At 36.1% G+C, this 26,946-nt stretch overlaps 3 protein-coding genes across 3 annotated transcripts; 1 reads left to right on the top strand and 2 right to left on the bottom strand.

Annotated features, from left to right (window-relative positions):
* Nucleotides 1-4,922: 4,922 nt before the first annotated feature.
* On the bottom strand, nucleotides 4,923-5,282 carry LOC122044002. The gene has a single exon (XM_042604552.1). It carries the CDS (start codon nucleotides 5,280-5,282, stop codon nucleotides 4,923-4,925), a length of 360 nt encoding a protein of 119 aa, XP_042460486.1.
* A 9,886-nt stretch (nucleotides 5,283-15,168) lies between these two features.
* Nucleotides 15,169-17,697, top strand: LOC122042354 (uncharacterized protein At3g27210-like). Its single transcript, XM_042602414.1, has 3 exons — nucleotides 15,169-15,321; nucleotides 15,858-15,938; nucleotides 17,177-17,697. Exons 1-3 carry the CDS (start codon nucleotides 15,255-15,257, stop codon nucleotides 17,551-17,553), a joined length of 525 nt encoding a protein of 174 aa, XP_042458348.1. The 5' UTR covers nucleotides 15,169-15,254; the 3' UTR covers nucleotides 17,554-17,697.
* A 39-nt stretch (nucleotides 17,698-17,736) lies between these two features.
* Nucleotides 17,737-19,302, bottom strand: LOC122042353 (F-box/kelch-repeat protein At1g67480-like). Its single transcript, XM_042602413.1, has 3 exons — nucleotides 19,181-19,302; nucleotides 18,480-19,050; nucleotides 17,737-18,394 (listed from the first exon to the last, which is right to left on the bottom strand). Exons 2-3 carry the CDS (start codon nucleotides 19,001-19,003, stop codon nucleotides 17,764-17,766), a joined length of 1,155 nt encoding a protein of 384 aa, XP_042458347.1. The 5' UTR covers nucleotides 19,004-19,050; nucleotides 19,181-19,302; the 3' UTR covers nucleotides 17,737-17,763.
* Nucleotides 19,303-26,946: the final 7,644 nt, after the last annotated feature.

The raw sequence follows: 26,946 nt of genomic DNA, 5'->3' as shown, positions 1-26,946 counted from the left end.
TCCATTGCACCGTAGTCCCGAGGGAAACTATTAGCATATAAGTGGCAAAAGACGAAGCGCTCGCCCTCAACGTCCCTGTCAGCTTGTCCCAAGATAAATACGGAGGAAGTAAATCACAGTGATTGAGGAGACAAGTGGATAGGAGAGTGAGTTACATAGGGTACAGAGATTTACACCCTATTAACTTCGAGATTTGACTTCTCATCCTCAAATGGTAAACTTCATTCCATTTACTATCTCAACTTTATATATGGAGGCACAACTGTTAGCATATAAGTGACAAAAGGTAAATACGCTCAACCCCAGCGCCCTCGCCAGCTCATCTCAAGATTAACACAGGAGGATGTAAATCACGGTGACTGAAAAAGTAAGTGACAGGCTTTTACGGTAGGTGTTTCTGTCAACTAAAGAATGATTGAGTCAACTATGTTCAAACAAAATGGGGAATGATTATAGGTGAATGAAAATAATAAAACATATAAAACAAAATCTTAAAGAGTTAACATAATAATTTATTATTGAAATCATTCAGTTAAGAATGTAGTTTTGATGTTTGAGTAAGAGATTAAATTAGATGATATTATAGTTGCTGAGGTTGTGTGTCAAATGTGCAAGTAGAAGTTACCTAATATTGAGATTGTGGTCCAATGGATGGTCCAACAAGGTCAAAATTGATCAAACACTTTAACAACTATAAAAGTCCAAGTAAGTTGGGATTGACTATTTGGCAAGTGCAAAGTCTATGCAAGTCAAGGACGACTAAAAAAAAAAAAAAAAGGTAGATCCGCTACCTTAGCGGCCCCCCTAGTGCCGGCCCCACGGATATGGAGGGAGGTTCATGCAGGTACACAGGTCATAGGCGCATGGCGGGGTAAACCCCAGGTCGTCAGTTTCTGAGAATCGACCCCTGGCCATTATGCCAGAGATACCATGCGCCCACCGTCTGTGCTACGCCCTGGGGGCAAGTCAAGGGCGACTAAAGGCTTGGCGTATAGTGGTTTTGACAAATCAAAGTTGACTAAATACATGAAAATGAGGAAGTCTCAAAGGCAAAATTGATGGTTCTCGTAAAAACCTAAGCCACATGAATTCTAGACAATCAAAATAAAAATTCGTATAGGAAAAACAAGAATATATGAGCATGGATCTTCATTTCATCGAGAATATGGCATAAGAAAGTAAATAATACATAAACATAATGACAAAGAACCTGATTGAAGAGTCATATCTTTGTCCTTTAGCGTCGTCAAGAAGACCCTATGGAAAAAGAAATAGCGGAAGGAAAATGTAGGTCTTCCAGAGGAGTTAAGGTTGACAGCGTCGTCTCTTCGTCAATGGGGAATGAAGAGACGTCTCAAGATTACCCTAATCCTCTGGGGACCAACCCATTATATAGTGCACATCTATTATCAGTCATAAATGATAATAGATGCGGGACTATAGGTTTTATACATATGAGATTCACATCCAATTACCCAAAACCCACTAGACATAAGTTAGATCACTTTAAAGGGTTCAGATCGTATTCACGTGTGTAACTTATAAATAAGCCCACCTAATAAGGATAATTATATCCAACAATCTCCCACTTTGACTATATGTGAGTTGTATGTGAAATACAAGTAAAACTTTAGTTGATATCAAACTTTATTGGTACAAAATACCCCTGTAAACAATCTGGTCCATTAACTTCATTGGTATAGGACTAAAGAGGTCATAACTACTGTATATGATCGTAACAAGCCCCAACATTAATCACAATACCAATGTCATTAATGACATAGATCAAGATGTGGATGTGTAGAGTGGAAATTACATGAAATGTGATGAATACATGTCAATTTTCAACTGGTTCTAAGATGATTTCAAAAGAGGTCAGATCATATTTGTAAAATACTTTATGCTAAACTGCAATAGAAAATCATGATCAACTTTATGATTCTAAAAAAAAATCTTTATCATATTTACAAATACCAAATGCTAAACAGCAATAGTAAATAGTGATATCACAGTCAGAGTGTTAAACAAACATATAAATTCTCATCAATATTTTAAACTTTAAGTACGTACAATAATCAAAACAAAATGTTTATCTTTATTATCAAATATAGAACAATAAAATAAATATAGATCCCACTAGATGAGCATATGTCTTTTAGTTCTTTGCAAATACCGCATCACTCTCTTTACTGCTTTCCAATATGACGGTCTTGGGTTACTAACATATCTGCCTAACATCCCCAATATGAATATTATATCTGGTTGAGTACAAACTTGTGCATACATGAGACTTCCCACTGCTGACGCATATAATAATTGCTCCAACTCCTTTATTTTAAGTTCAAGTCGTGGACACTGCTGCAAGCTGAACTTGTCACCTCTTGACACAGGTGTGTCACCGGGTGTACAATTCTGCATACCATACCTTACAAGCACCTTTTCAATATAGGCATGTTGTGAAAGTCCAAGAATGCCTCTTGAACGATCACGATAGATCTGTATGCCTAAAACAAATGATGCTTCACCAAGATCTTTTATTTCAAAATTGTCAAATAGAAATGACTTAGTTTGAAGCAGTAGATCCTTATTATTGCTCGCAAGCAATATATCATCCACATACAAAACAAGTATAACAAATTTACTCCCACAGAACTTGACATATATGCACTAATCAACGGGGTTCTCTTTAAATCCAAATGAGGTAACCACTTGATTAAATTTCTGGTACCACTGATGGGACGTCTGCTTTAAACCATAAATGGACTTCTTTAATCTACATACTAGGTGCTTTGAGTCCTTACACTCAAAGTTCTCTGGTTGCACCATATATATAGACTCCTCTATGTATCCATTGAGGAATGCAGTCTTTACGTCCATTTGATATAGCTCCAAATCATAATGAACTACAAGTGTCATGATTACCCTAAGGGAGTCTTTCGTCGACACAGGTGAGAAAATCTCCTTGTAATCAATGTCTTCTTTCTGAGTGAATCCCTTGGCAATAAGACGAGCCTTATACTTTTCGACATTACCCCTTGAATCCCGCTTGGTTTTAAATATCCATTTACAGCCAACAGACTTCTTTCCTTCAGGCAATTCGACAAGTTCCCAAACGTCATTGTCTGTCATAGACTTTAATTCTTCTTGCATGGTGTTAATCCACCTTTCAGGATTAGACCATTGTTTGACTTCTTGAAAAGATATAAGATCACTCTCCAACCCTATGTCAAAATCATGCTCTTGGAGATAAACATAATCACGAAAATTTGTGATTCTCCGTTACCTTGTGGATCGCCTTAAAAGCACTTGTGTTTGAGGTGGTTGAGGTACTTGCTCATCAATATGAGGCAATACTTCAATTTTAGTGGTAGGTTCCTCCAATTGCATTGGAGATGTCATGGGAATATCTTTATTCACTACGCTTACTAGATGTGTGATACCCATAATGTGCGGTATAATAACCATACCGCTACTGATCGCACTAGTACTAACCACAGGAGGATTCCCAACGCATTCCTCAAAAGATATTTCCCTGATTTTATCACTCCCACCATCCTCAATGAACTTGACATTTCCCATTTCGAATAAGGATCTATTAGAGGGATCATACAATTTATACCGTCTTGACTTCTCAGAGTACCCTACAAAATTACAGCTAACCGTTCTTGAGTCCAGTTTCTTTTCATTAGGCTTGTAAGGCCTAGCTTCAGCTGGATAACCCCAGACGTGTAAGTGTCTAATGCTAGGCTTCTTACCCATCCACATCTCGAATGGAGTTTTAGTTACTGCCTTACTAGGTACTCTATTGAGTAGGTAAACTGCAGTCTTGAGTGCTTCACCCCACAAGGACTCTGGTAGAGAAGTAAAAGTCATCATACTTCTTACCATGTCTTTTAGGGTTCGATTGTGACGCTCAGCTATACCATTCTGACTGGGTGTACCAGACATAGTATACTGAGGCATAATTCCACACTCAGTAAGATAATTCTCAAAAGGTCCTGGACGTTGTTCACCTGATCCATCATATCAACTGTAATATTCACCTCTACAGTCAGATCGGACAACTTTAATTTTCTTACCTAGTTGAAGTTCAACTTCGGCTTTGAAAATTTTGAACATGTCCAAATATTGTGATTTCTCATGAATAAGGTACAGATAGCCAAATCTGGAATAGTCGTCTATGAAGCTAATAAAATATGTGTGTCCATTCCAAGATGCCTTAGGGAATGGTCTACCAATATTCGTATGTATTAACTACAAAACATCACTACAACGGCTACCCCCTTATTCCTTTTTTAGGTGGTCTTCCCCATGAGACACTCTATGTAGACATCAAAGTCTAGCATGTTAAGGGAATCGAGAATTTTATGTGACATTAACCTTTCTAGGCGTTGTTTTGATATATGTCCTAAACGCCTATGACACAACATGGAAGAATTCTTGTTAGTCAATTTGCGTTTCGTACCTATACTATGCATTATCACGTTATCAACTATAGGAGTAAAGGTGTTCAATTTATAAAGATTATCAACCAAGGAACCATTGTCAACCAACACTGAATTAAAGAAAATACTAAAAATTTCATTTCTAAATGAACAAGAATAACCTGATTTATCCAAACAAGAAATTGAAATTAAATTTCGTCGAAAAGACAGTACAATAAATGTATTTTCAAAATTCAGAAAAATATTGGTTCCTAAACAAAGCCTAAAAGTACCAATCGACTTGATTTTAGCCTTCTTTCCATTTCCTGTATAGATGTATTTTTCACCATCAAGCGGAAGTCGGCTCCTAAGACAACCCTACATAGTGATACTTATGTGAGTAGTAGGACCGGTATCTATCCACCAAGTGTCAGTGGGTACAATAGCTAGATTGACTTCCGAACTAACAAAGTTGAGAAGTTTACCTTTCTTTACACGTCAGTTGGCGTACTTGAGGCAGTCTTTCTTCATATGACCTTGCTTCTTGCAAAAGAAACAAGTGGATTCATTATCCTGCTTCTTGTGCTTCTTATGGACATTGCCTCCAGAATCTGCAATTTGTTTTCCTTTTCCTTTGCTATTGATCCTCTTTCGTTTCTTGCTCATACTTTGAGAATCAGATGCTAAGTGAGCACTCTCAGATGTCTCAATCTTTAGTCTCCCCTCCTCTTGCACGCATTGGGCAATAAGCTCATTCAATGCCCACTTTTCTTTTTGAGTATTATATGATATCTTAAAAGGAGTAAACCGTGCAGACAGAGACATCAAGACGAAATGCACTAGCATACCCTCAGACATATCGAGTTTTAGTGCTTTCAAACTGTCGCTATATTGGACATCTCCATAATGTACTCCCTTATGTTTCCTTTACCATTATACCGTATGGTTACCAACTTCGTCAGAAGTGTAGTAGTCTCGACCTTTTCATTTGAGGTGAATCGGTTTGCTAGTTGGTTCAGAAAACTCTTAGCATCTTCTCCCTCCGTTATTGAGCCCTTTATTGGTACTGGTATAGAAAGATTCATGATACTCAGACACATGCGATTTAATTTCTCCCACAGCTGAAATTCAACCCTCTGCTCTATAGTGTTAGCACTGGTCAGAGGCGCGGGGTGATCATTTCTTAATGCATAGTCTAAGTCCATGCAGCTTAAGATTACGGTTACGTATTCTTTCCATTCAGCAAAATTCGAACTAGTTAGTGTTGGGATGTAATTAATGCTGGCAGTTACAGATTGCACTAAAATTAAAGAGAGAAATTTATTTAAATTCGTAATTTAACTAAAGTTAAGAACATATAAGTAATATAAAATTATGCAAATAAAATAAAATTTTAAATGTATATAAATGAGCTCTTTATGAGATACCAAGTACAACATAATGTATCTTCCTTTGGACCGACACATTATTTGTTAGCGATACTCTCTAATATAACTCAAACTTTAATTGGTCACATAATGTGTCTTCCTTTGGGCTGACCCATTGTGCACATAATATGATACTTTATATGAGTTGTATTTTTGGTCCATAGCTCACAACCTTAATCGGCCACATAATATGTCTTCCTTTGGGCCGACATATTTTGTGCATAATTTGAATAAAATAATATTTTGTTCCATAGTTGTAAGCTACCTTATGCATATATCTGGTATAAAAGTAACCTTCCTTTGGGTCGATTACTTTTAGCATAGATATATGTCTACCAACACAAAATATACTAAATCTACCTCAGGTGCCTTCCTTTAGGCCGACATATTAGTTTAACTTAGTAGCACGTTGTGTAGATAGACCTAAGAAAATATTAGGAATTTAATTCGAACAGAAATTACTTAATCAGCCTTAACATAAAATTAGACTTATTTAATCGATTGATACCTTATACTAATTGATTGGTATGATCCAATTAATTATCTCAATCAATTCGAAAGTCTAATTTATACGACCACGTAATTATATATATAATTACGAAAGAGCTTCCTTTAATTCTACAATTAAATAGTAGTATTTAATATTATTTTATTTATTTATTTATTTTACTGTTAATATTGAAACAATGTAAATTTTTTATCTCTTTGAACTGTTCACGTTGAAATAGTATTTTAAAAAAACTTTAATCATGGAACAGTAGGAACTATTTTATATACTAGTGATCGTGCACACGTGTCGCATGTATAATATAATACATTGAAATCATATTGACTCTTTATAATGAAATTATATTAATTAAAATATTTTAGCATTAAAATATTAAAGTAGAGTCATTAGTAAAGTCATTAGGGTAAACCACCTGACTTTTGGGTCTTTGAAAATCTGAATTGTTTAGATTTTTTAGTGTCACCCTTACTGTTTTCCTATGAAAAAAATTTAATTTAATTTAATATTATACTTATCTTAGTAGAAAAAACTAAGAAAAGTATATTTTTTAACATTATCGGCCTAAAATATTTATAGAAGCTTCTTTGATCATAATGTTGTCAATTCTAAGATGTGGGACTAAAGAAAACTCTATTTTTTATATAAAACAACCAGAGAAAATTAATGATGAGAAAAATTCATAATAATATGCCGCAGTTGAGTCTCGAACTCTAGATCACTGATTGTTTCATTTGTGGAATTACTAATAGACCTTGGAATTATTTTTAGTGTGAATAGAAAAAAGGATATTAACGTAAATTTATTTTAGGATTCACCAAAATTAGTTAGTAAAGGGGAAAGAATTTTAATAAAATAGTAAGATATATCTATGTATATATATTTTAACGAAACATTATTTCATTAAATAGTTTTTTTATTTAAAGAAACAATATTTTTTTCAATCGATTAACGATAAATTTAATCGAATCGATTAAAAAAAATTAATTGAAACCGAAACAATCAATCAATTAAAACCAATTCCAATATATTGATAATTGAAGTAGTCGCGAGTTTAAGGCTGAAAAATTATTTAAGAAAAATTCTTAATCAATTTCTATTTGTTCGATGTTTTAGGTTTGGTAATCGATTGATCGACCAAGTCAATCCATTAAACCATTGCTACATGGAAGATCAAGTCTTTCCTAGATTTTCTATACAAAAGATTTCGACGATCAAATAATTGTATTATACTAGAAAAACTTAATCTAGCATACAAACAATAAATCGACGAAAAATTTAAACTTTATTGTCAATGAAAACGATGAAATAGAAACTTGGCTCTGATACCAATTGATGATTCTCGTAAAAACCTAAGCCGCATGAATTCTATACAATCAAAATAAGAATTCGTATAGGAAAAAGAAGAACATATGAGCATGAATCTTCATTTCATCGAGAACATGGTATAAGAAAGTAAATAATACATAAATATAATGACAAAGAACCTGATTGAAGAGTCATATCTTTATCCTTTAGCGTCGTCAAGAAGATCCTGTGGAAGAAGAAACAGCGGAAGGAAAAGGTAGGTCTTCTAGAGAAGTTAGGGTTGACGGCGCCGAATTCTCTTCGTCAATGGGGAACGAAGAGACGTCTCAAGATTAACCTAATCCTCTGGGGACCAACTCATTATATAGTGCATATCTATTATCAGCCCATAGATGATAATAGATGCGAGACTATAGGTTCTACACATATGAGATCCACATCCAATTACCTGAAACCCACTAGACATAAGTTAGATCACTTTAAAGGGTTCGAATCATATTCACGTGTGCAACTTACAAATAAGTCCGCTTAATAGGGATAATTATATCCAACAAAAATCTTTTAGCATGAAAGATCCCGAAGAAAGGCCTCTTGACACATGATTCGGACCAACTACTTAGCATTGCCTTAGATCATCTTCTTGAACTCGTGTTTCATGAAACCCTTCTTGCTTCTTGAATAGCTTCCGAACTAGATATTGACTAGTTCTGAGATGATCTCCTTGTAATCTTCTAAATTTGGCACATCTTCGAATTCAGGTTCGACTCAGGATTTGGGTTTCGCCTTAGTCTCCTTATCTTGATTTTACTTGGAATCAAAGTAATACCTTTTCCACAAGAGTAACATTAGATTGTTCATACGGTTTGAATTTAGAAAATAATTCATATAGTTTTACCTTTGAAATTAAAGGGCTCTCAAAACTTTGTAGGCATCGACCATGAACGCCCACAAGGTGTTTCTCGAAAACACTTTTAGGGTATACCTGATCAAGTCATAATTTTTGATAGGTTGTCCTATTGAGTGTAGGTCGTTGAGTAGATCTTGGATCAAGATGTAGAATTGGCTCACTGATTCTCCATCCTATATTTTAATATTGTACAAATTATTTAGAAGCAAATCTCTGTTATATATATGCCTTAGCGTCAGAGGTTCCTTTGTGAAACTCGATCAGCTTGTTCCAAAGATCCTTTACACCGTTGAATGGTCCAACTCAGTTTAGTTCCTCTTTAGTCAAGCTGCACTGTAAAGTCCAAGTAGCTTTCGCATCCACCTCAATTTGTATTTTAGCGGAATTGCCCCATCTGTCGCAAACGAGTGGTACTCCTTCAATGGTGGGGAGCGTTAATCCTGTTTGTGTTGGGATCGTTGGGCCGGCTAGAAGGAGGGTTGAATAGCCTAAAAAATAAAAAGAACAACCCTTCTCGAACTTTCAAAAAACACTTGCATAAATTAAATAAACAAAAAATAATAAACAGAAAGAGGCTCACAAACTTGACTTGGTTACAACCAAGGAGGTTGTTAATCCAAGGAATGAAACGCGCACTAGAATATCACCTTCAGGCGGAGAAACCTCTTACAGCAATGAAAGCACAAAAAACAGAAGATAAACTAAAAATGAAAGCATACAAGTATTGGATTGCTAATTCTTGAGTTGATTGAAAGTTTCTGGACCAAGGTTATATTTATAGCCTTGGTCGAGGTACCTGGAAGGATTCCAGGCATCTGGGAGGGGATATACTTTTATCCCCTTCGCAACGGATCGTGTTTAACGCGATCCTGGTCAAAACTTGATTCTGGGCGCCCGGAATGGCTCCAAGCGCCCGACTGGTCTGAGCGCCCAAAATGGTTCTGGACGCCCGGACCAGTAAAGTCAACAATGTTGACTTTTGGTTTGGGTCCTCTGCTCCGATGCTGCTCGCCTCGGTCCGGATCTTCTGCTCCGGCTCCGCTCGATTGGGTGATTTTAGCCAACCAAAATAAGGCTCACTCGAACCCAATTTCGGTCTTCTCAAGCAACCTTTCACTCCGGCTTCTCGTCCCTCGGAAACGTCGTCGTCTCCTTCTCGTCCGCCCGCGTATTCTTCTGCAGCGCCTCATACCTCAGACGCACCGAGCCCATCGACTCCCTCCCGTGTCGTCTTTCTCGCTAGCTGCGTCTTTTGCTCAACTCCCTGTACTCCTAAGCTCCTGCACACTTAGACACAAGGTTAAAACATGATAGGACCTAACTTAACTTATTGATCATATCAAACAATCTCGGGTTTTCAACAATCTCCCCCTTTTTGATGTGAACAACCCAAGTTAAGATAGGGTAAATAGACATAAAATGAAATAACTAATATTGCAATAAAGTGCAAAAAGATAGAAAAATTATAGAAAAAATTGGTCTACCTCCCCCTAGACTTATACTTTTCCTTCTCCCCCTTTGATCACATAGTTCCAAGAAAAATCTAAGGGTTAAAACTTAGAAAATTTTGAAAAAAAATTCTAAGTTTTTGCAATCAAAATTATTTTTGAGAATTTTTCTAAGCAAAAAACTTAAGCAAGAAATTTTTTCTAAGAAAAAATAAATTTGAAAATTTCTAAGTTTTGCAAGCAAAAAATTATTTTTTGAGAATTTTTTAAGCAAAAAACTTAAGCCAGAAAATTGTTTAGTTTTTTTTTTTAATTTCCAAAAAAAATATTTGAAAGACTTTCTAAAGTATTATTTAATTTTAACTTTAATGTTTTATCAGAAAGTTAATTAAACATTTCATTTCAATATTTTAGCTTCCAAATAGTGGCAAGGTACTAGGCCTTCTTGGTTATTGGAGCAACAACCACTTTCTTAAACAAAGCCTCATAAAGAAATTAATTGTTTAATTTTTTCGTTGAAAGCGCTAAATCTAATTAATAGTTCAAGTTAAACATTACTTTGGAACCCAATATAGGTTCCAGCTTACTGGATTAACTAAAAATTTCTTAGGGATATACCTTTTTGAAATATTTCTAATTTATCCCTGGTGATATCTAAAATACCAATTTAAATTACTGTATTTTCTAAAATTTGTATTATGGGAACATGCATGATTTTTTAAAGAATCTATTTGTCTTTTCAAATTTTCATTTTCTAACTTTAATTTGTCTAACTCTTCTAATGGGCAAGACTTAGCTAGAATTACTTTTAAATTTTTAATTTTCCTTTTCTAACTTGCAACAGTCTTTAGTTAATAATTTAACAAACTTAAAGAGTTTATCGGGAGGAAGAGATCGTACCTAACTTACTTTGTCGATCTCGTTATCCGTGTCTCCCCCTGAACTACTGTTTTCTTCTAAAGTAGCTCCCCCTTCATCGATGCTCATTTTGGAATAGCTTAAATCACAGTCGTTGTCTTGATGACTTGCCATTAATACAAGTGCGAAGAAGACCTCGACTTTCGATTCGGACGACGTATGATCCCACGTCGCCTTTAAGACCTTGCGCTTTTGGACAAGCTTCTTACCTTTGTCTTTGTCCTTATTCCTTAGCTTGGGGCAGTTGTCCTTGACATGCCCTTCTTCGTTGTAGTGGTAGCAACGGATCGTCCTTTTCTTTCTACCCTGTGGATGGTTAGTATTTCTAGACTTACATAGTTTCTTAAAACGTCTTACCATTATAATCATTTCCTCGTCATCGAGAGAAGACTCTGACTCAGGTTTGTCTCTCAATGCTTTGAGGGCGACATTGTGCTTGGACTCATTCGTACCTGCACATCTTGATTCATGCACTTCAAATGTCGAGAATAATTCTTCCAAAGTAATTTTTCTAAGTCTTTAGAAATATAAAAGGCATCTACTAGTGATGCATATTTCGTATTTCTAGGAAAAGAATTTAGTGCGTACCTTAGCAAATCTCGGTTACTTACCTTTTCTCTGAGATTCGAAAGTTCGATGATAAGCTCTTTAACTCTCGAGTGCATATGCGCAGTTGTTTAGTCTTCTCCAAGTCGCAAGTTGGTGAGCTAGTTGCGAAGTACGTCCCTTCATGTAGCTCAAGGAACTTCTCCCAAAGTTCCTTCCCAGAGTCGTAGTTGCCGATTCGGTTTTCTTGTGGCGGAAGAATGCTCAGCAGATGGTACTCTGCTTTACGGTTTGCCACGTAGTTGGCCTGCTCCTTTTTTGTCCACTGATATTTCTCTTTACCTTCTGGTGCTGTAAAACCGAATTCCATAATTAACAATAACTCAAAATCCATTTTAAAAAAAATACCTGCATTCGCTTTTTCCAAGTAGCGAATTCCCCTTCGAACTTCGGCGGGTATATGCTCAGTCCAGCCATCGTCTTTGCTTCGATCGACGGTTAGTCCTCCTGAAGCATCCTTACTCTGATACCACTTGTTGGGATCGTTGGGTCGGCTAGAAGGGGGGTTGAATAGACTAAAAAATAAAAAGAACAACCCTTCTCGAACTTTCAAATAAACACTTGCATAAATTAAATAAACAGAAAGTAATAAACGGAAAGAGGCTCACAGACTTGACTTGGTTACAACCAAGGAGGTTGTTAATCCAAGGAATGAAACGAGCACTAGAATATCTCCTTTAGGCGGAGAAGTCTCTTACAACAGTGAAAGCACAAAAAACAAAAGCTAAACTAAAAATGAAAGCACACAAGTGTTGGATTGCTAATTCTTGAGTTGATTGAAAGCTTCTGGACCAATGTTGTATTTATAGCCTTAGTCGAGGTACCTGGAAGGGTTCCAGGCGCCTGGGAGGGAATAAACTTTTATCCCCTTCGCAACGGATCGCGTTTGACGCCATCCTGGTCAAAACTTGATTTCGGGTGGTTGGAATGGTTCCGGGCGCCCGAACCAGTAAAGTCAACAAGGTTGACTTTTGGTCCGGGTCCTCTACTCCGGTGCTGCTCACCTCAGTCTGGGTCTTCCTCTCCGGCTCCGCTCGTTTGGGTGATTTTAACCAACCGAAATAAGGCTCACTCGAACCCAATTTCGGTCTTCTCGAGCAACCCTCCGCTCCGGCTTCTCGTCCCTAAAAAACGCCGCGCACCTCCATTGTCCGCCCGCGTACTCTTTCGGCAGCGCCTCGTACCTCAAACGCACCGAGCCCGTCGGCTCCCTCCCGTCTCGTCTTTCTCGCTAGTTGCGTCTTTTGCTCGACTCCCTGTGCTCCTAAGTTCCTAGACACTTAGACACAAGGTTAAAACATGACAGAACCTAACTTAACTTATTGATCATATCAAAATAGTCTTGGGGTTCCAACAGTTTGGATTACAATCCACATCTCCACTTAGGTTTTCAAGTGGTACTCCATCCGACTATTCTAGTAGCTGAAATCATCGCCAGAGAAGAGAGGCAGTCGAGCCATGCTATAGCCTTCTTGATGGGTCATCAAAAACAAATAACTCTTTTGAGAAAACAAAATGAGAAAGAATGTGCAAAGACTTGGTCTTAGATTAGTAATACTTGAAAAAATAAAATACATAAAAAATTGATAAAATAAAGTGAAGAAAAAAATGCTCGAATGATGATTGCACCAATTCAGAACGCCTCCACTCTGATACTAATTGTGTGATCAAAAAGAGCTCTAGAGGGGGGATAGCACGTGTCACTTGTTTACATTTTTCACAAGTACACAGTAAAAATAAAACACAAGATCACGTTTATTTTTACTTGATTCACAGCCTATACCGCTAGTCCAACATCCATAGTCATTGACCTCTTCTGATGGGAAATCCACTAAAAACCTTCTCCTCTAAACAACGATTCAGAGACAAAGGTCCAGTGTTAGAAAAATCCAAGGAATGGTAACTTGTTTATCGTTCCTTACAATTTAAAGCACAAAAGAATAAACCAAATAATTGAACAATTAGTATATTGAAGACTTTAAAGATCCAAGGTCGAGTGTGGTTGTTGAAGTAACACATGGGTGTTGTATCAGAATTTTGGAGCAAGATGAGAGTTGGAAGTCGATCAAAAGTGTTGTGAGAGGCTGCTATCTGTAGCTTCTTTGATAACCCTTTCCAGTCACCCATATACCACCCAGGTGACCATAGGTAGGCATCATACGATCCAACTCTGTCGTGACTTTATGTTCTTCTAGGCACCTATATCCTTCTCGGTTGCTTGGACTCCGGTGGCCTGGATCCTATCTGGTAGCTCAGAGTACCTTGGTTCAGCCAACTTCTAACCTCAAGCTCCTATATCACAGAGTTAGCATAGCATACATAATATGTAAATTTAAATGGTGACAGTCTTACAACTGTCCGGTCTTAGTCTACAACCCGACTAATCCTGGAGTACAATAATCTGACCTCACATTCCTTTCACCAAGTAAATCCAAGAAACAAGGTAACTCCTGACGCAGCACCCATGTGTCACAAGAAATTTGATCACCTCAAGTGCGCCTTGCTTGGAAATTGATCCCTCGCTACTTGATAGAAATGCCAAGCGTTTTGACACCACACCATGCCGTGGGGGTGCTATCATTGTGATTTAATAGATTGAGATGTTTTCAATCAATTGGAGTTGAGTAAAAATAACTATGGAAGCTTATTTGTGTATGAATTTAATTGAGGCTATAAATAGATGAATATAAGGACCTCAAAGAGCATCAACTTACAATCAACACAATACAACATTCCTTTTGTTCCTAAGCTCTGTCGATGGCTCCTAGAGCTTTGTCTATTGAGAGGATTTTATCTTTGGTATTGTCCTTTCTTTTCTCTTGTGCTTACTTATATTTTTTGAGGAAGAAAGAATGCGACATTTATCTCTTTGAGCAAATTATTTTTATCTTATGTTAAAAAGAGCAATGTTTTATATCCTTCTTCATGGAGATTTTTTGTAGCGGGGTTTACGAGAGATAATTCACTTAACAAATCAATCAATCGTGCAGTAGGATCAAAGACATATTCTTCTGTTAGAATTACTATCTTTTCTCTCTGTTTGCTTTAATTTGATCTTTTACTTGCAAGAGAAAAAGGATTTTTTAGAGTTTCAGATTACTTGCTGCTATTCATTCCCTCAATTGGCCATTCAGTCCTACAAAAGAGATAGGAGAGGAAGAGAAAAAAGGCCTGCCAAGTGGGGAGCATGTGGTGGCGTTGGTTAAAGCAAAATGAAGGAAGAACTTAGAAGAGAAAAAAAAAAGAATTTGAGATTCCTTTCTTTGGGTATGAGGTATCTTTCACTTGTTGCACCGTTGTTAACTCAAGCTAAATTTCAAGCTCTCTTGAGTTCGCTTGTGAACATTAAAAGCAACAATTTTTAGAAACATATTTAACAACTGAAAACTTAATCTAAAAGCCAAAAAATGCCAAGTTTTCAGTCCACATGCAGATGGAAGCACCCCTGTAATCAAGCATTGAGACCCACACGGGAATGCAATATGATGGCCACCCCACTATGATTTCACTTTTTGCCCCACTCCCACCACTCATCAAATCTTCCTAATCAATTCTTTCTTCAACGTCACTGTTGCTTTACAATTCATCAAGCCTCCACTCCTCTTGTTCCTTTACAATGACTTTCCACTTGCAATCTCTTGCTTCACCATTTATATTAAAGACCCCCTTCAGGTCTTCAATCTCGGAACACTTCTCACTTCTCTTCAGGCCATGAGTCTGCTCAATGTGGAGGCCACTGTGCGAGGTCTGGATTCTGAGAGAAAGCATTTGGCATTAGGTATGCTTCTCCTTTCCTTCTTGTGACTTGTTTATATTGTACAGAGTGATCAAGATTTATTTGATGGTTAGATTTGATTAAGTAGTTATCATTGTTAAACCATGTATCAATTAGATTGAGGAGAGCTCCTAATCTTATGCTGATAATTAAGACTGATAGTTTTATAAGAAAAAAGATTTAACTTTGTTTAAATGTTAATGAAGAGAGCTACCTAATCTCATATCAGATGATATTTTCCATCACCTGACCAAGGGAAAAACTAATAGAAATTGGAAATCTAGGACATTTTTGGAACTTAGAATGCATTTTGCAAGAGTAATTAGAGGGACAAAGAGGAACTTACCCTAACTTGCATAACCATTACAAATGTTTGAAAAGGAGGATGGCCATATTTCATTGATCCTTTGAAGGCAGTAGAAATTTAGATCAAGGCTGCATTATATCAAGAATTCTCTTTAGTGTTTTTATTTATATATTTATTATATATGTGTTTTTTGAATGTGGCTGGCTAAGTTATTTAGGTTATGTATTTGCAGAGAGTAAAGAAGAAGCCTTCTTTGATTCACAAGGGTGGCTGGATTCTGATTGTGAAGATGATTTTGTCAGTGTGAATGGAGGTAAAATATTTGGTAGTTTGCATCCAATGCAACAACAACAGTGGACATAGAAGGACTTCAGAGCCAATCCATGACACCTCTCTCAATTAGACTTTCATTAACAGAGGCTTTCCTTAATCTAGACTTTCACTAGGCCAACACCTTCTTTAATTTAGACTCTCTCTAGATCAAGACACCATTGGACTAAACTTCTCTTAGCCGAGTCAACCGCCAAGTATGCTTGCTTACTTTACCATGATCTTCCTTAATCATACTATGTAAACCCTCAATGCTAGAGACCTAGTGAATGATACAAGCCAAGCAAATACTTTTAGATCCCCTCTAGAAGAGCTACCCTCTCAAGATTATATGAATTTAGTTCAAATGAGAAATTAACTTCTACCTCACCCTATAGATAAAAGCCATGGTGAAAAAAAGTCCCTAATAGAGACACTAAAACCAACCTACCAAAGCATATGAGTCAATCTAACCTTGATTTCTTGACCATTAGAACCCCAGCGAATACTTTAGATCAAATTACCAAAATCTCATAGGCTACCTCAATGGTAGTAAGTTGACGTAACAAAACTTGTAGGTTGATTCTACTTACATTTTATAAGCTAGCTACCCAGACTGCTTATACTAAGTCAACCATCAATGTACTTAGGTTAATCTAATCCTATGTCGATCTACTAAAAAAGTAAGGTTGAGACTGCCTTAGTCCTTGGTTACTTAAGCAACAAGATGAGCTTTCCTACATAATAATCACTACTTCAAAGTTAAATCTTATCTTTATATTCATAAACAAAATAATTTACAATACCACACTACATCTCTGAGCTTTTTTACTTCAAAATTTATTGTCAAACTATTAAATCACTGTGATTTCCATGCATTGTCGCAACAAATGAGACCTGATTATTAAGTAAGACTTGTTAAGATGAAAAACTATGGAGATAGGAGATTCCCTTTGGAGAGGCTGCACCCACATAACCAAAACCAATGAACCAAAGCCTTTAATGGTCAATATTGAAATTCAGTGATATCTTTGTCAATGGAAATATGTGAAACAATGGTGGAAGCAAACTAATTAAGTAGGGCTTAAAATGTATGGGAGTATTTAAACAATACTGAAACTCTTAGAGATTTTACAAACTAGAAAAGGTGATAATTTATTTTTCTAGTTGAAATGAGACTTTGTTTTAGTTGCAACCAAGCTTAATTACCATTAATTAGAGGTTAATTTATGTTCTCTTCAGACCTGACTCCTTCCAGGTTAAGCAGTCCCAACTTCCAAATGAACAAGCAATTCACAGTTCTTAATTCCACCATCGAGTCTTTTTCGCCAGATGCTGCAAAAAGGAAGCTCTCGGAGCTTCTTCGAGACAATGAAGTTGTACCGAACCAAAAACAAGTTGCAGAATTCCTTGAGGTCGATGCCAATACTCTCCCACAGCTCAATCATCAGACCCTCAAACTCTGTGGAATCACTTCCTGTTGCTTCAATGTGGGGAAGCCGAGTGAAGAATTCAAGGAGGAGAAAAAGATGAAGGCTAACACCTGCTGCTTGCCCAGTTTGGCATGCAGTTTTAGATTGAAAGAAAGAAGGAAGCAGAAGATGAGCTCTGTTGGCTAGAGTGCTTTTGGTATTCTCACATTTGTTCAACTACTTGGAGGTCCCAGCCATGTATACTTTAATTGTTTCTGCTACTGTGTAGATAGATAGATAGATGGATAGATAGAATACAAAGTCAAATGTTAAAATTCTATTAATTATGACTTGCCAAAATCTTGATTCAGTAATGAACTATGCTTTCATTATTAATAATAATATTATTATTATTCATCACGTTGTTATGGTTACACTGCACAAACAAAAACCAGAAGGCCCAAACAAAGATGTTTGCTGCCATTGTGATCCAACTGGAGCACCTGGATCATACAACAGAGTTTTATATCCAGGGAATTTACTCATCGAGAAAAGCAACAACTTATTGTTCAATATCCCAAAGCAAAACCCCACAGCCGAACTCCCTGAAACTGGCACGGAAACACTGTGCCATGACTTATCGACCGAATCAAAGATAGCCAATTTACGCTGGTTTTTCCACTCCATGCAGATCAGTTTCTCGCCTAACATGGCATGAGCAGTCACCATGACACAACCATTCTTCATCTCACACCAAGACTTTTTCTCTGGGCTATAGATGTCGACCAGCTTCGAATTCCCAATTGTGAAACTAGAACGGCCACCCATCACGTAAAGCATGCCGTCGAAGCTACAAGCAAAGCAACCCCACCTCGGCCGGCGAAGGCTTTCGACCAAGCTCCAGATGTTCTTCTCCGGGTGGTAAACTTCAACACTCGATAAGCTTTCTCCATTGGATCCAACTCCTCCGACAACATATATCATTCCATTCACCTCAGTGCATGCGAAATTGTAACGGGCAACGTTCATCTTGGCTAGCGAGCTCCATCTGCAACAAAAAAAATTAGAAAGAATTAAGCAATCTGAAAATTGATCGAGACGTGAACCAGGAAAGCAATCTGAAAATCGAGCACCTGTTAAGCCGCGAGTCGTATTGATAGACATCGTCCGACACGTTTTCCGAGCCGCCATCGACGACGGCGCCGACGTATCCACCCGCAACGACGAACTTAGACTCCAGTACGGCGACGGCGAACCCGGTCTTCACCGGGCCAGGCATCGGCGGAAGCACCTTCAGTTTCTTTCCCGAGGCTCCCCAGACCTCCCAACGCCTCTGGCTCCTTCCGGCATCGCTAGTCAAGACAAACATCCACTCCTCGAGCTTATTGCCCTGCTTGCGAATGGCAAGAAACTCCTCGCTCTGGATAAACGACCTCCACGTCTTGCAAACCGCCGCCGCGAGGGGGAAGTCAATGCGGGGAAGAAGTGCGAGGCAGCGCTTCGCCACATCGTCAGGCAATCCAGGAATGATGGGGCGATGCTGAATTTGCAGGCTCAGAGCGACCGAAACTTTTCCAAGAGCAGCCATCGTATCCTGGATTGGAATGTCAAATTGTGATCTCGGACCAACGAGCTCAGTCACCGACAAACCTATCATCGCGCCGAAACCAAGATCTCTCCGAGATGCAACGACCGCTGAAAAACCTGAACCACAAAAAGGACAGAGCAACAAGACTGAGAGACGAGAATTCTTCTTGGATAAGAAAAGACGACGAGTTTAGTGCTGCGAAACAACAGGGATTCGTGCCACAAAGCAAGGAGGTAAAAAGATTACCTTGCGTTAATATCGATCGTCACTGATCATCCACCAAGATTTAGATGCGAGACAGGTGCACGTATCGAGGCAGTATATATTTGATTTGGCAGAGGAAGAGAGGAAGAGAGGATAGAACTGCCAGCCAAGGGGTCGGTCACCGGATCATTCGTGGCCCCAAAATAGCAAGTGATTAATTATTATTTTTTTTTTCTAAAAATATCAATTTTAGTGGATAATGTCATTATGGTTTCTTTAAGCATATTTGAGTAAATGTAACGCTGACCAGATAGCAATTATCCCGACTAAAAGGGAAATAGAGGAGAATAAAAAGAAAAGAAAGAAACTATTAAAAAAAATTATTAAGAATTAAGCATCATTCATAATAGACTAAAAAAGAAAAAAATTAAAATTTTAGACGGCAATTTTTAGATGATCATATAAAGAAAGAAAAAAAAAATCTTACTAAAAAAAATTCATAATATAGATAGAAATTAATATGATATGATATTTCTAATCCCTAAATATTAAAAAAAAACCTGTAAATACTATAAAATAGTAAAAAGACTTCAAAAAAAATTTAAAGGTGGAACTTGAGCCTAAAAATTAATAATTATGAGTTTTTTTTATAATAAATATAGATTTTTAATGTTCTCCAACTAAAAATTGAATATATCTCAAAAGTGGGTGAAAAATAATAGTTTCAGTCAAACTATTTTTGAAAATAATAATAATTATTATTATTATTAAAAAAAATGCTAAACATGAAGAAGTCAAGTATTTAAGATGGGCGAAATTGTTAGTTTTCAGGGTGAAGCTACTAAGAATTTTACATGCATTAAACTATTCCCATTTTTCTTTTGAAATCTATCACATTTAATTTTCTTTTATGGTAGAATTGAATGTGCGCGATCACACAACTTAAACGAGTCATTAAATTACATTTATGAAATTAATTTCTGATCTTATATATGTTTATCATCCACCATATATATATAATAACAGACGTGGGTTGCGCATGGGTCAACTAGAACGGAAGATTCACACGTTGGAAACGTAAAGGAGAAGATATTATCTTCGATTACTTAGTACGCGTTAATCTAACATTTACTCGCTTTTAAGTTTTTTTTTTTAAACTTCTTATAGTAAAATAGAATTAGCGTTGAAATGATCTTCTGTTCACATTATTTTCTTATTATATGTGGAATGGTTAGAAGAAGAGTTTTGGCACAACGGTAAAGTTGTTGTCATGTGATCAAAAAAATCACGGAGTCGAATCTTGAAAATAATCTCTTGTAAAAAGAATGATAAGATTATATACAATGGATCTTTCCCTGGGACTCCGCATGACGAGAGCTTCGTGCATCGGACTATTTTTTTTTTAATATATTGAAATAGTTAAATGCTAATTTTAGAGTAACACGTCAGTTTTGGATTGACACGTCAAATTCTTACTTTGATTTCATTCCAGCTGACTTTAAAACATTATCATGATAGAAAAATAAATACAATGGATCAATCTAAAAGAGTAGTCTGCAAGATAAACACAAGATAAAAAAATATATAATCCATATCATGATGTTGAATAATTTATATGCACAATATAGGAAATAATGTTGTCCCATTGCAACAACTATAATATTTGAATTTCTCGTAATCGGTGGATTCATCAATCGTTTATGAGTATTTTTTAATTTATCTTAATGGTCAATAGAAAATTTATATTAGATCGAAACGATAATCCTTAAAATTAATCAACGTAAACAAGCTACCAAATGCTAACTAAAAAAATAACTATAATGTTTCTAGAGGAAAATATCTGATATGGGGATTACTCCTCATGTTGATGGCTTTTGGCGCATGTACTTTTTGTTCTTTGTTGTTGGTTGTGGTCATTCTAATAAAAAAAATATATATAATCGTCATATCAACAACCCCTAGAGTCAGTTTCATGGATATGGAAGGGGATAAATATAGGTACACAGCTGAAAGTGTATAGCTGGGATGTTAATCCCAAGTAATGACATCCTGAAGATCAAACCCTGGATTTCTCGATCATGAAATTATGCACCCCTAATTATGCTATGCCCTGGGGACAGTGCTCATTTTAACTATAGTACTTTATGTGGTGAGTATCCCACGTGTATAATATCTATGCATTACCAAAGTGCTAAGCATTTGATGACATAAGTATATTACTAAATTGTAGAATATTTTAGTATGTTTATTCTAGAAAGAGTTGATATTTATGTAAATCCATATCATATTTCTCTCACTAAAAATTTATTTCTAGCACTATATCATTCTTTTGAATCTTATATTATAAATTTAAGAGTCACAAATCATATAATACTCTAGAGAGTGTCGTCTAAGTTTTAGTTGCCAGAGAGTCTATGTATATAAAAGATTAAATATCAAAATTAAAAAAGTTGGCACTTGCAAATAGAAATTGAATGGTGCTAGAATCTTACTCCTACATTATGTCTTTTATGCCCTTGATATTCGATGAAAATTAATATTAATTATAGTACTTCTTAATTTAGCTTATGTATTGAGCTTTTTGAAGGTATCGATGATCTATGAAGACCAAAAAGTAAAGGTGGGGAACAAATAGCAATTGAATTTAAGTAGAATTTAAGTAGTTCAGAATCCTTAGTTTCTCTTCCATGGCTTATGACCTCTTGAAGTGAGTTACCCTTCACAAATCTTATTAACTTTCTTCTTACTAGAGTTGAAGAAACCAAATACGAATTGTTCTTTTACAAATAAGGTCAAAAGTATACAACCAACAACTATTGAAAAGAGTAAGAGCTCAAGGGTTTTGTACCTAAATATGAAATACTATAACATAATAAAATTGACAATATGGAGGTATGAAATACTTTTGAATAATGACTTGATTATTGTGTTTTAAGCTCCCCTGGCCTCTCTACCTATACCCATCAAATAATTCTTAGTTAAGCTTCACCTAACTATTTTGTTTAATACTAGTAGACTTAAATCCTCACTAGTCGACTTACATTGATCGTGATCCATATTTGCCAAAAATTGTCTCTAGTTGAGTCTTTTATAATCCAACTGGATTCTCATCTTTCGATACAATTGGATAAGATCAACTTTGAACAATCTTAGTTTTAAATTCAAAAGTATTTCAATCAGCTATTTAGTCAAATTTATTAATATAATAGACATCTAGAGTTTTGATATTTATTTAACAATACATTTAATTAAGTCTAGTCAAGATTAACCTAGTTAAGTGAGAAGTCTAGATTAGTCATAGTTGATCAGATGACTAGTGAAGGGAAAGTCTAGTCAGGTCAAAATTATCTGGATGACTAGCAAGGAAAAAATTCAGTCAGATCAAGTTGACTGGATGGCTGGTAAAGAGGAAAATCCATGCATATCAAGGTTGGTCGGATGATTAACAAGGGAAAAATTCAGATAGATCAAAGTTAACTAAATATCTGGTAAAGGTAAAGTTCAGACAGATCAAAGTTGACCGAATATTTGACAAAAAAAAGCCCAAACAATCAAAGTTGATCGGATGCTTGGCAAAGAGAAAATTCTAGGAGAGCAAATCTTAGGTAGTAGAAGTTTTGGAGGAGTGAACATCAAGCAAGTGTGACCAAGCGATCGACCAAACCAGCATATTTGAACTACTGAAGTACACAATTCACTTTTCTACTTTAATTTTATCTTTTATGCTAACTTGGTGTTGTAGGAAAATTTTAGCGGATCAAGTCAATCAAACACTAAGCAGAAGTAGAAGTCTAAATAGGCCAGCTAGACCGAATATTTAGTAGATAAGTAAGGTAAGTCCTGGAAAGACCTTTCAATCTTGGAAGACAGTGAGGATGTTGTAGGATCGAACTTGACACCAGCTAGAAGGGGGTAAATAGCGTTAAGAATTTTATGAGCTAGAAATAACTTAAAAATAACCAAAAGTAAAGTAGCACAGTGGAAATAATTTAACTAGCACAAATTTGATCAAGTAAAATAAAAAAATATATAAATATGCAAGGATGGTTCAACAATTTATCCTTCAGAGTATAAATTGACATGCAAGGTAATTAAAATAAAGTAATTCTTAATTTCTTCTTCTAAAAAACCTTTGGAAAAGTAGAAAAATCTCACATAAAAAGAATATTAAAATTAAGTACAAATATAACAAGTATTGTAACACAGATAAAATAAAAGATTACGCTAGATATTACCGATTAGAAATGAAGCACAAGTTGCAGCATGTTGATGTCGTAGCACAGAGAGCACGAGAATGAAAAGAATGAGTGAATTGGTGTTTTTCAAAGTTTTGCCTCGAGACCCTTTATATAGCCCTCTTCTATTGCTCACATGGCACCCTCCGGTTAACCTGAGGCTCTTTGGTCGCTTGGAGGGTTTGACATGGCTGTAATATCTATCCAGTAGATAACGCCATCAACATTCTCCGATCGACCTGAGGCCCTCCAGTAGCATGGAGAAGGGTCAACCCTGTTCTTGACCCAACTCACCCGAATCACTAAATAACGTCTTCTTCCGTTCGATTGGAAGCAGCTTTGAGGGCGTACACTCTGGTCATCCTGGCCCATCTATAGTTGTTTGGACTCTCTAACTTCGTTCGTCAAGAGTTATCATCAGCCAGTCGCCCGAACTCCCTCCGATCGTCTGGAACTATCAAACTTTGCTTCCTTATAATTGTTACACGTAATGAGTATGATATAAGATTTTAACTTGTACTTTCTTTGAGTCTAGATTTTCAGCTCCCAACTAATCCATCTAGTTGCCAAGCTACAACTCTCAACTAATTCTACTTGGACTTATTTACCAAACTTTAGCTCCCAAATTACTCCACTTAGACTTGTTTGTCAAACTTCAGCTCCCAACTTGCTCTCTTCTATTGTTGACATGACAAGAAAGGGGTCAAGTAGGCCTCAGATTGATCGGAGAACCAACAATAATACGTATATAAACATCCTACATTATGGTCTAGTAATATCATACGTATATAAATAATTCAAAAAATGAAAAACAATGAGACTGCATAGATGTCAATATAGACTAAAATAAGAGCAAGAAGGTAAGTATTAAATCCAAGAAGCAAATATAGAGTTAAGGTAAGCAAGTAAATGTTACCAAATCAATATAAATGAAAGAAAATTATGCACTAAGATCAAAATTCTAAAAAGGCCAAAGAAAAAACTACCCACATCATTGTAGAATATCATAATCATTTTCAAGTCAGAGAGCAAGCCTCGAGCTCGAATTCCAATTAACTTCTTCTTCCTTAGTAGCATGGCGAAACACAATGGCGACAACAATCACAATCGACAAAGAATAGGCAGTGATGGTTGCTACTCGCCGGAGATGGCACAGATAGGGAGGTATATGGTCATTGGCGATGAAGCTTGTCATGCTACAAAGCAAGGATGTTGTGTGTTGGAAGAGAGAAGAAAGGTTTCTAGCGGGATCAAGCCAACGGGAGGAGAGGGATGCGACACCATGATCGGTCGCCCGCGATGATAGCATCGATGGTCGAGGAGGGCATGGTTGTCGCGCATGGGGAAGGGAGGAGCAGTGAGGGGAGCTTTAATTAAAACTTAGGTTTTAATTAACCAACTTAGGGTTATGAGTCAATCAACTCCTCACTTAAATAGAGAAACCAATACAGGTTTTTCTAAATCCTAACTGATTATCCCGATAAAAATATTCATAAAATCATTTTGAATTACAAAAAATATAATAAAATCATATATATTATTTTATATTTTTTCCTTTATTTATTATTTATTATTTTAATATTTTCTTTCATATTAACTTAAATGAAGTTCAAAAGATTAATTGATTAATATTTTCCCTAATTATAAACATATATATACACACACACTATGGTAGATCTAACAAATCAGGTGAACAATGTCCTAATCTATTTACAAAATATAGAATATTTCCATTTACAAAATATAGAATATTTTCCAAAGTGTAGAATCGTAGCGCAATACACTATGTTTAGCGACCCTGAACAGAATGGTTTAGCAAAGCGACAAAACTGGATCCAAAAAAACATGGTGAGAAGTATGGTTGCATTTTCTTCTGTACCAGAGTCAAGACTGCTATTTACTTACTCAATAGAATTCCTAGTAAGACGATAATGAAAACCGCATATGAGTTGTGGATAAGTAAAACACCTAGTATTAGACATCTAAATGTCTAGGGTTGTCCAATTTAGGTTAGGCCCTATAGGCCTAATGAAAGGAAATTAGACTCAAGAATTATTAACTGTCATTTTGTAGGATACTCTAAAAACTCAAGAGATTTCAAATTTTACAATCCTTTGAGTATATCCTTTTTTGAGACAGATAATGTCAAATTCATTGAGTGTAGTGGGAGTGAAAGTTGAGAAAATATCATTTGAGAAGAACATTGATGATCCTAATATGATAACTACTGATGCAGCTGATTGAAAAATGATTATAATTTCATATACAATTAAAGTTGCACAACTAGAAGAGGTAGTTAATTACGATATTTCTATGTCTCATCCAATATAATTGGAAGGTACGTCAGCTCAAATAGAGGCATTCCCTGCTACGGTTAAGCATGACTCCCAACCACCTCAAGATCAAGTGTCACTAAGGAGATCCATTAGAGAAAGGAGATTCACAATGCCTCGTGATTATGTATATCTCTAAGAATATGAGTTTGACATTGGATTGGAAGATCTTCCCACATCTTTTTTAAAAAAAATCAAATAATACTCTAATCTAGAAAAATGGATCGAAGCCATGAGAGAAGAGATGAAGTCTATGACGGACAACAAAGTTTAGAAACTTGTCAAATTGCTTGAAGGTGTGAAACTTATTGGTTATAAATGGAAATTTAAAATCAAACGAGATTCACATGGTAATGTAAAAAATTATAAGGCACCCTTAGTCACCAAGGGATTCACTCAAAAAGAGGATATTGATTATAAAGAGACTTTTTATCAATTTTGATGAAAGACTTTCTTAGGATAATCATAACCCTTATAGCCCATTATGATCTAGAGTTACATCAAATAGACATAAAGACTGTGTTTCTCAATAGAAACATTGATGAAACTATATACATAGTGCAGTCGGAGAACTTACAGTCGGGAGATTCAAAGCACCTTATATGTAAATTAAGGAATTTCATTTATGGTTTAAAGCAGACATCTCATCAATAGTACCGAAAGTTTAATCAAGTGTTTTCTTTCTATGATTTCAAGAAGAATCCAGTTGATTAATATTTGTATATCAAGTTTAGTGGGAGCAAGTTTATTATACTTGTTCAATATGTAGACAATGCATTGCTAGTAAGTAATGATAAGGGTTTACTGTTATAAACCAAGTCATTTTTATTAGGTGAATTTGAAATGAAGGATTTTGATGATGTATCATATATCTTATGCACACAGATTGTTTGTGATCATTCAAGGTGCACACTTGGACTATCACAAAAGGCCTATATAGAAAATGTGCTCATTCGGTATAATATACAGAATTATGCTCCCGACGACGCACCTATGTCAAAGGGTGATAAACTTAACTTGTAGCAATGTTCACCCCATGAACTTGAGATAAAAGAAATGCAGTAATTCTCTTATGCATCAATAGTAGGAAGTTTGTTATATGCTCAAGTATGTACGCACCCAGATCTTACAAATATTATGGGGATGTTAGGCAGATATTGGAGTAACCCTGGATTAGAGCATTAGAAAGCTATAAAGAGGGTTATGTGGTATTTTCAAAGAACTAAGGATTACATGCTCA

This window comes from Zingiber officinale, chromosome 2A (assembly GCF_018446385.1).
Source record: "Zingiber officinale cultivar Zhangliang chromosome 2A, Zo_v1.1, whole genome shotgun sequence".
NCBI classification, from domain to species: domain Eukaryota; kingdom Viridiplantae; phylum Streptophyta; class Magnoliopsida; order Zingiberales; family Zingiberaceae; genus Zingiber; species Zingiber officinale.
The sequence above is the reverse complement of the archived record's forward strand: the minus strand, read 5'-3'. Positions and strand labels throughout refer to the sequence as shown.